The sequence below is a fragment of the Cryptomeria japonica genome, chromosome 11 (assembly GCF_030272615.1).
Source record: "Cryptomeria japonica chromosome 11, Sugi_1.0, whole genome shotgun sequence".
In the NCBI taxonomy this organism is placed as follows: domain Eukaryota; kingdom Viridiplantae; phylum Streptophyta; class Pinopsida; order Cupressales; family Cupressaceae; genus Cryptomeria; species Cryptomeria japonica.
In genome coordinates, this window is record NC_081415.1 from 291,492,689 (window position 1) to 291,503,488 (window position 10,800).

At 36.2% G+C, this 10,800-nt stretch overlaps 1 protein-coding gene across 1 annotated transcript; it reads left to right on the plus strand.

Annotated features, from left to right (window-relative positions):
- Positions 1-2,527: 2,527 nt before the first annotated feature.
- On the plus strand, positions 2,528-8,167 carry LOC131061266 (uncharacterized). Its single transcript, XM_057994882.2, has 2 exons — positions 2,528-2,920; positions 7,455-8,167. Exons 1-2 carry the CDS (start codon positions 2,709-2,711, stop codon positions 7,915-7,917), a joined length of 675 nt encoding a protein of 224 aa, XP_057850865.1. The 5' UTR covers positions 2,528-2,708; the 3' UTR covers positions 7,918-8,167.
- The last annotated feature ends 2,633 nt before the right edge of the window (positions 8,168-10,800 follow it).

A 10,800-nucleotide genomic window follows, 5' to 3' on the forward strand; every position in this document is an offset into this window, starting at 1 on the left:
GGACAAAGCACTACTAATTTTCTATTATGCTCTAAAACTTAGATTATAATCCAATTTAAATATTGCAAACTTTCTTCAAAATCCTAAACTGTGCACAACCAAAATTAAGTAGCAAAACATTGCCAATTTTCCACAATGCACTATACTCCATCGCCCAAAAACATTGCTACTGTCCTAAAATTTATGTAAAATCCATAACCTAATTCAAACAGAAGGGCAACATTGTTAATGAGGAAAAATATAATGAATCAACAAGAAAAATTGAAACTCCTACATAAAAGTGTTTAACTCATAACAATCAATTCAAATTACTAAGATTTGTCACTACATCAAAATCGATATGTATTAGTGAATTTCCAAAACAACATCTTCATCTAAACAATATGAACGCCCAAAAATACAACATCGAATTCAACCAATACATAATAGTCACTCAATCTGAAAGACCCACTTACTAACTTCTACATAATCAATATTCCTCTGCAATTGTTTTCAAGCATGACCTCCATGCTTTTCTTGAAACACAATCTTGATGTTGAGTAAGTTTTCTAACATACTGTTCCACTAAAATTTCCTTCACATAGCTATCCAAAAGCAAAGTCTTCAACTATTGTCTTGAGGCCACAATCTTGAGTGTAAAACCCTTCTCTACATTAACATCCTCTGCTCTTTTCTTGCCTCTACAAATACTATTTTTCAGTTGATCAACTTTTTCAATGTGTGTGGGAACAAGATAATAAAGTTCCCCACCCTTGAGTTTATTTTCTTAGGGAAGAGCATGACCAACATTCCTTGAGTGTACAACTATACAATCCTCCTCAAAATCACTCTCCCTCACCAGATCTCCCACCACAACAGGAAACATGTATTCTAACATTTTCCCATCCATTGCCATTACTTTTATGAATTTCTTGCATGTTTCTCGTTGTACCTTGGCTTGCATGCAATTACCCATTACGTGGGTTTCAACACAATAGACTGCAATCCAAATCTGGAGATCAAAACCTATAAGAAGGAATGAGAAAGTGAACTAATTCCTTTATTAATGTTGTTTAGAAAGCCCTAAAATTGACACAGGAGCCCACAAAGCGAACCATGTGAAATAAGAGAACAAATAAATGTTAATAAGTGATTGCAACAAATCTTTCCAAAGATGAGATAACGCAGGGCACTGGGTCTTTCAAAGATGGAAAATCTCATTACATTGAATGTAAGATGAGATAAAGAAGTAAGAAAATGAATCTTACAGCACAAAATTTAGAGTACAGAATGAATCTTGCATTGAATGTAGCAAAAGACTCGGTTCAAACGTTTTCCCAAACGATTTGATTGAAAAATCTAGTAACCCATGTAACAAATAATCAATGGCTCTGAGCGTAGTGAAAATAATAGGAAACTCTTTTCACGATTCCAAAAAATACAATTTGAATGGCATCATGGAGCTTTGTGAAGAAGGTTGTAATGAGAAATACCGAGAGCAGAAGAAATGTAGAGGAGTGGAAACAAGATTGGGGCAGGGGAGGCCCAGATGGAGGATTCTTGGCATCATCATCATCTTCACCAAGGAACCCACAGAGGAGTCAATCTTCATCTTGGCCTCCTCATCACTGTGCTCTCCCTTGACGAACTCGAAAGCCCACTCATCACCGTCACCCTCGAACTGGATCTTGATCATAGCCTCCTCCTCCCTGAAACTTAGAGGAACCACCATCGCCAAAGTGTTGAATGTCGCTAACTGGATGTCGTGCTCAGACATAATGGGTGAGCAAACTGTGGAGGAGAAGTTGTAGGTGAGCTTGCTTCTGTTGCTACTCCACTTGTTTTGCCCTACAAGTTTTGATTGTATACCCAACTTACATACCTGAACCTACTTCCATGTTATTTGTTCCTGGAGCATCAACATCATCGACCAATTGTTCCATTCGGATTGATATTCCTCAAAATGAGAAACTAAAAATATGCTAGGCGGGACAAAGATTTAAAATATGTTGGGCGGGAGAGTGGTTTTTAAAATATGTTGGGTGAGAGAGTGGTTTTAAAATAAATAGTACGAACAAAAACGTGAGCCGAAACATCCATCCCTGCCCGTGGCTGTGACTGTGAGAGCGACCAGAAAATGTTAGCCGCGTGCAAATGCTTTCCGTCAACTGCAAAATGGTAATATGCCTCTACGTCAACCAAATGGTGGGTCCCAGAACGTGTCTTATGGCATCATGGAGGGCATGCAATTTTGGAGCCGCATCATGACATGGCATACCGTTTTGGAGCCAGAATAGCTACAACTGTTTAATTATGTGAAAGACTGTAACTATTAGACACAAAAACTTAACAACTAATTGTCTAATAACACTTGGTTTAATTACCATGTTATAAACAAAACAAAACTTAACAACATAAACCCATTTGAAAAAAATAAATTTGATTTCATCCGTGTCATTCGTTTCATTTCAAATGATGTAATTAGATTAAAAACCTTATGTTTTATTCCGTTCTTTGACTTCTTTGGCCTGATAAACGTTAAAATCCTTTTATTCTATTCCATAAGCATCGGTCACGAAAACTTGGCAATAGAAACCACGTTGGCCAACAGATTCTACCTGTCTAATGGCAGTGTATTGATATAGGAAGCTGCAAATTTCATCAACTGCCAAGGCTTCACAGGAAAGCCCACGAGAGGCAAATCTCCCAACTGAAATTCTACTGATAAGATGGAGTTGGGTGTATGGATTATGTTATTGATTTGTATTGTTCTTGCTCAAGGAGAGAATGCCTATGCCTTCACATTGGAGGAACCCCAATACGCATTGGTGCATCAAGAATCTGATTTCGAGGTGAGATTGTACAGAGAAATGACCTGGATGTCTGCGTCTCCTTTTCAGGAAGTTTCTTTTGAGAAGGCCACACTTCAAGGCTTCCACAGGTACACATGTTATCTTCTCTATGTGCGGTGTGCAAATCTGTAAGGTTAAAATTACGCACTTGGGATGGTTTGTTCTCAAGTGCGGTTTTTTGGCCACAGGATCCAAGCTATGATGATTTTTTAATTTTCCTTTTGATTTGGCCTGTGGAATGTTAAAATTGAAGTTTGTTTGTTGGTTATATAATGATTTTGGTTTTTTTAACGGCTATGGGAGGATTCCCTTGTTCATCTGTGGTGAATTTAGAATCTTAAAAAAGAAAACATTTTTGTAAACTGTTTTTCCTATGTAACTCCTGTTTTGATGAGAAGTGATCACAGCATACGGACTCCGATACTGTGTGCAATGAATTGAACTTCTTGTCAATGGATTTTAGAATTTGGATGGTTTACTTTTCCCTTAGATTTACTAGAGGGTCTGTCTGAAAATTATAGAGAGGACTTAGCAGAGAGAGTTATGAGGGTCTGCCTGAAAATGGTAGAGAAGACTTAGCAGAGAGAATTAGGTCTATGTACTGCGTGGGTGCATACCACCCCTCGGTTCTCTTTTCTTGCTCCACTGTTTTCATCCCACGAGAGATCACACTTAATTTTCTTCTGGAGGTACTGTAAACGTCCCTTCTGTATTTCTGCATTACCTTGACTCCTCCAAAAGGGGTCTTCGTGGAACATAGGATTATATCCATGGCCTTGCAACAAGTATGTGCATACAGAATGTTCTTACCGTTACTTCCTGGTACTAGTTAAGTTAGACTTTCAAAGAGAAGGGTCAAATTGATTCCGACTTCTGACACTTGGCTTACAAATTTCTTTGTAGTTGCTCTCAGCCTATGTCCTACACTGGTTAAGTACTATTGACAATTGCTGTTTTTGTCTAAATTTGTTTGAGTGGGATTGCCTTTATATGTCTCTCCAGGGTAGCTTAGCTAGTTATAGCTGCCTTTTCTAAGCATTGAATATCCAGTGAAAGTATTTCATCATGTTTTTTATTTTCTGAGTTTTTGCGATCGTTGACCAGAAATTATCTACTTGGGCTTTGAGATATCTAAATGGAGTTGACATAATGGTTTATTTAGTGTTCTTTGTAGTTAACCTAGTGAGTATGAAGGTATTCGTTTTGCAATCCTCTCCAAGTTATTCTGAAGACCTATCTTCCTATCATGATCTAACACATGCCTGTGTTATTGGATTTGGAGCATTAATTCAGTTAATAATTGTCTGATATTCACTTGTCAATATGCATTTCCAGAAAGGCATATTGGCCAACCTTAATTCATACTTATTTATTACACCAATTTTGATTGTTTAAAAGATAACGTCTATCCTTTTCATAGGAACATAAGATTTAACAACTACATGTAAAAGAAATGCAAAATCTATGCTTTTTAGATTGTTCCACAATAGTGTCTGAGTTTGTGTTTTGAGTACTGGAGCTGAATCATTCTGGTAAATACTAGAGTCATGGTAACAGGATTCAGTGAATTTTGGTGGTTAACTTTCTGGTCCTTGAAATAAGTGAATGTGCAACACTTAACCAGACTAGGAAAGTGCAAGATTTAGTGATTTGTAGAGGAATTATGCCACATGGTATAATCTTGAAAGAAAAGAGACCTCTTAGTGCACTCTCTTGTATTCTGTTTTATTCATTTGCATAGAGAGCTTGTATTCTGCATTCAAAAAGGGATAGAAGCCTAATGATGTTGAGGTTTCAGTTATTGCTCAATAAAAACTTTTTCAGGCAAAACTCTTTCTTTTGTGATTCTTAACAGTGGGATCTACTCAAGTTTCTATCTGTCATGTAAGATACAGTTTATGAGAAAAAAGGGGTCTTTTAATTGATCCAGCATCACGGTGAGTCCACGAGGCATTGCAAATAATTATTGGATCTTTTGTTGTGCAAATTAATCTGAAATTACGTGTATTTTGGTTTTTGATGTGAAATTGACTATTTAATATTTTATTTTACATGACCATGTGTCAAATACGAGGCCTATGGAATAGGGTTGTCATAGAAAAGAAATGCCCCAGTGATAATTTTTGTTTTTCCTTAATTAATTAAATGTTCAGGTTTTTGCCAAGCAGGTGTTGGCTCTTTCTCTTTGGCCTGTTTAGCCGTTGGTAAGTCCAAGTCTTTTGACTTTGTTCAACCTTAATGTCTTTTCTTAAAGCACACCATTTAGAAGAACTCCCTATTAGTCTTATCAAACAAAGGTTGTTCTGGTCTAATAGTTAAAAATTATTGCAACAAAGGAAAGATGTTTGAGGCCACTTTATAAAGTTGTGTCTCTAGAAGTATTCTCAAACAGATGGATGATTTCATATGCATCAATCTCTATCCTTATAGATATTAGACCCTATCCAGTGCTGCAGAATATAGAACTAGTGGCCTTTAAACTTGAGCTCCCTCTAAATTCTAAAGTCTGTGATTTGTTCCATGTTAAAAGATTTGGAAAGAAATTTGTAGTCTTAATATCATCATGGATGGTGAAGCCAGATTATTACTGGAACCTAAAGCTATCCAGGATGAAGGTGCCTCTCAGATATTCTTGAATGAGTTGATGCTGTGGGACAGAGCATCTTAAGGAGAGAGATTGGAGGCTAGGGATTCATAATGACCTCACTTTCTTTACAAATCAACAACTAAGTTTTTTGTTTTTTGATGTGAAACAATGTCTATATATAGCATGGTTAATCTCACTGTAAATTAACATTTCTCTTTGTTTTCAGACTTGTATAATTTGGCTGTGTGATTGCATATACTAAACAATATACATATATAATTGACTATGATTTTCCGGTTCCCATTTATTCAAAATATTGATTGCATATACTAAACAGATATAATTGACTACAATTTTCCCATTTATTCAAAATACTTATGCGGTCACATGACTAGAATACATTTGCCTGCAAACTATTTACACATCTTTCTTGCTTTAAAGTTTCACAGTGCATATATTTTGTCCTTTAACATAACCTCTTCGGATTGCGTTAGTTGATCCAGTTTTTTTAACATTCTCCATTCCAACTTTCTATAAAGCTCTTTTCATATCTTCATTAAATAATCTTTTTGAAATTAAGTCTTCAAGCAAGTTTGGCAGCAAGTATTGTTGACCAAAATTATTTTATGTTGTCCTCTTGACATGTAATGCCCCAAGCTTTCAACCCAGACATTAATGGACAAGCATGCAACAACACACAAATGTGACATTAGCATGCAACATTGCACAAGGTATTGTGACATCACACAACAACACTCAAGGCAACCGATTACTAGTGCACAAGGCATGGTGACACAAGCTGAAAGCTTATAAAAACGTAGGTCAAAGTCTCCATGACAAGCTCAAATCACAAGTCCTCGTGGAAACATATGTAGTTTTGCACTACAAATGTGACATTAGCATGCAACTTTGCACAAGGTATTGTGACATCACACAACAAGACACAAGGCAACCGATTATTAGTGCACCAGGCATTTTGACACAAGCTGAAAGCTTATAAAAACATAGGTCAAAGTCTCCATGACAAGCTCAAAACACAAGTCCTCGTCGAAATATGTAGCTTGCAAGCAATTTTGCAACCTTTGTGGAACATCAGAGTTCCAATGCAAGTTTGCAGCTCCTGCAAATTGCATGCAGACCTCCAATCCCCACAACTTCAAAATTAGCAGAACTTTGGACTTCACATTCAAGTTTGCATGTCCCTACAAATTACATGCAGACTTTGATCCTCGCAAGCTTAACTCATGTAAGCTTCGGAGCTTATGTGCAGATTTGCAGTTCCTGGAAATGGCAAGCTGTAATAACCACCCTCATTTTTTTATTTTTTTAAATTTTTTGAGAATATGAAAGTTCAACGTAAAATAAGCACATCTCATTGCCAGTGATGCTTATGCAATGTTATTTGAATAATTGAATTATAATAGGTGGCTGCAATTACAAGGGTAAATCTTCAATCGACTCCACACTCTTCAACCACCAAGAAGATTTTGGTTATTACAAGAAATGATAAACTATTGATATGTATAAAAATTTCCCATTCAAAACATTGCTTGACACTTGTAGAAGAAAACTCCAGCTTAAGATTTAAAAGCTTTTCCTCATCAAATTGTAGTACAACTGTACAACTTGATTTCTGCTTGAAAGAATCTGAATTTGTTTGCCCCAGCTTGAAATTTCTATGTGCTGTTTAGTACTGCATTCTCCTCTCAAAGAAAAGGAATTTTCTTTAAGGTAAATAATTTCAATTTGTGGTAGATCGAAAACTAGACATACTGTTATAGTGGCTTACAAGGAGTAGTTAGGGAAAGAAAACAAATCCTTAATAAACCCTGCAAAGAAAATATTGCTCCTAGATCATCTCAATGTTATAAGTATCAGAGACAGTATGGGTTCTTGGATATGACAGAATTTGTAATAACTGGTTAGGAAACTGCATATATATAGGTTTATTTTTTACTGCATCTAAAATTTGGCTGTGGATCAGTTTTGTAAGCAGACTAAAGTGCTCTGTTTCTGTGGTTTCATGTAATTTCTAGATTGTTCCAATTCATCGAGGGGGCCAATATGAATTTCTCTCGTATCCCAATGACAGCACCAGTTTTAACAAGCATTGTACCTGGAGCTGGACCATTTGGTAGCTCAGGCTACATTGTAAGATTCTACTTACCTACAAAGTTCCAGGATTCACCACCAGTGCCACTGAAAGCACTAAACTTGTACCCAGATCATTGGGAGGGTCATTGCGTTGCAGTTCGTAAGTTCTCAGGCTTTGCAAAAGATGAGAATATAGTAAAAGAAGCAGCTAAGCTAGCGGCCAGTTTAAGCGATTCTCCATGGACGGATTTATCCTTTAAAGGTGGAGAAAATTATGCATATTCAATTGCACAGTACGACAGCCCTTTCAAAATCTTTGGACGTTTGAATGAAGTTTGGGTTAATGTTACAGGGTCCTCGGAGCAATGTCAACCAAGTTTGACTTTGCTGAAAAGTGTTAGCTGAATTGGGTTCATCAATGAGACCGCAGTTGTAAATACTCCGTCCTAATGATGTGGAATCTCTTAGAATAAAGGTGTTACTTTCTGAAGATGGCATGGTGACTGTATTTGTCGTTCGTAATTTCACCATGCACAGGATGGGAACTTGCAGTTAAGCTTGATATTTAACTTGTATAATCTTCTGTATATTCTCACTGTCGTATATAACTGAAGCAATCTCAACAATATATCTAGTCAGCTTTTAGCTAAGTTTAGTTATGTGTGCAGACATCGAAGCTACTGATGCATATGCATTTAGAGAAGTAGTGATATCATTTTGATAATTAGTTTTTTACATTTCACTGATAAAATGTTGGTCATCCTTTGAATTTTATTCAAAATATTTATCACTATTAAGTGAAGACATTGAGATACATCAATGTTAAAACATAGACCATTGTAAGCAGATTTTGCACTTAAAAAAAATAATACTTACTGTGAGCTGAAACTTTGATCAGAACAGCAAACTTGAGTATGATAATCTGCAAACACATGCTGTTGAAAATGCAAACAAGGAAACACTCTAAAAACTGCCATTTATTAAATTGAAACTGAATTGCACTCAAATGCTGTTCTTCTTCTGTATACTATAGCTTTTCCTGGTACTAAGTTGTGCCCAAGATCTATTTTATAGACTAAGATAATCTTCTAGGATCTACAAAAAAACTAAAGCAAACAGTTAAATAAAACAGAAGGCAAAGCGTTTTATTTGAGAAACAAAAACATCATGAATTTAGAACCTCACTAAGTATATGAAAAGTTAGAAGAGTCCAGTACTCAGCGAAAAATAGAAAAAAGGCAAAATTAAAACAAAAAGTTAACGCTGCTTTCAGGGCCCATTTGTAGAACAGCAACCATCAAAGAAACATCAAAGACAAAAAGCAGTTGAAGGTTTCAAAATAGAAATCCAAAACAAACAGAGTGAAACAGGAACATGAAAGACAAGATAACTCTTCCTCCACAATGGGAGTGCTATTGCCGATATCCATTTCTCTTGCTGTGTTTGTGGATGCTATGGATACATTGGAATTTATTTTCATTAACCTTGCCTTGTTAGATAGAGTTTGTCTCACAACGGAGAAAGGCCTAACAAACTTGTATAGATCCTTTAGCTTCCTGGATAGATTATGTCGATCCTTCAACCATGTCATTTGCTGGTCTAGATTAGTCGTGTGTTGAGCTATCTCAGCATTAGAGTTGATATTTGCGTGGAGAAGTTTGGAGAGAGAAGACTAATGCAGTGGAAATTCGGAGTAAAGTATTTTGGGTTGCAGCTCTGAGAGAAAACATTTATTGTTATATCTTGAAAAATATTTTCTTGCAATTTTATCTGATAATCAGCCACCTGAATGATTTAGAAATAACATTATGTGAAGTATGGAAACCCAAAACAGCACATTTCCAGGTGAATTTAGATGAGAAAATGTTAGGTAAGTTGGTTTGCACAAATGTCCACGTGTTTAGCATATTTACTAAACCAAAGTAAGTGTTTGATGGTTTTTTAACATTTGCAGATGGTGCATGTTGTTTTGATAAGCTTGACATGAAGTTTATAGTGTAAGAGTCTTCAAGTAATAAGCAGCATGGAGTCAGAGCTAGTATTCCATATGGCCATGCTAAGGCTGATCCGGTTAGATTCTCGAAGGCTGTATTGCTATTTAAAATTCAGTTGAGATTTCATAATCAAACTTTGGGGGATGTGTAAACCATGTGGAGGGGAAGTCAGCCACAACTGTGACCAAACAGAATTACAGGGAATTGTCATGGATATCTTGGGAGAAACTCTTCATTCACAAGGTTAGTAAAAGCATTTATAGTCCGTTTATCGCTGTTGTAGATTGAAGAAGAGTTGAAAAGAATGCCATGGTTTCTATTCAAGAGTTGCAAGATACTAGAGATCCATATAGAGATGGATTTATTTCACGTAAGGTCTTTACCCTTGCATGATAGAAGGTAAGGTCAATGGCTTCTTGTAAACCTTCCACCAAATGGAACCCTTGGGGAAGCTAAAACCTTCTCTTAATGAGTTTCCACAACAAACCAGCAATTTCAGAAGCCCTTGTTAGCAATTGGCTTTGATTATTTCCACTGCATTAGAAGCCCTTGGGGAAGCTAAAACCTTTCTTTTTTCTTTTTAAAAAACTTGGCGTTGATCATCTTGTCATTAATCTTCAACTTTGCCTAATGACATCTAGCAGTGGTCGAGGCAATGGAAGAGGATCTTCCAAGGCTCATACCTATAGAAAGCCCTGAGAATCTACTTAACTATCAATAATTTACCTAAGTGCAAGGGTCGATAATGCCCAACCTCCTATATATTTTGGTTTAAAAACATAGAAATAAAGACATGACATTTCCACAATCCATATGAGTGACTGAAAGAGATTCTAGTAATAATCATGTAAGTGTTTTTAAATACAAAGGCCAGGAGATAGTAGTTGCCATCCCATTTAGCCCCCAAAATTTTGTCACTTTTTGAGTGATCTTGGAGTGGTGGGGTTTGCAGGCATCTGAGAAGAATGATAAAAGGCTTGTTATGATGAAAATCTCGTAGGTGATTTTGCACTCCAACCGTCCATGTTTTTAAATATAAGACAAAATCTAGTTCAATATGGCACTACACATTGTTAAGGTGTCAAAGGGAATGTTGTACCATTGCATGATTTCACAATGCTTGAGTTGTTTCCATTATGTGTATTTAACTCGGAGGGGTATGCTCTTAGATTAATTTAGATTTATTTGGGTTTAGATAATTTGAATCTTGAGGTTTTATGCTAAATATCAAGGGTTTAGTAATGCACTTTAATTTTCCAAGCAACAAGTTGACATTGCAAAATTAGAGATTAAA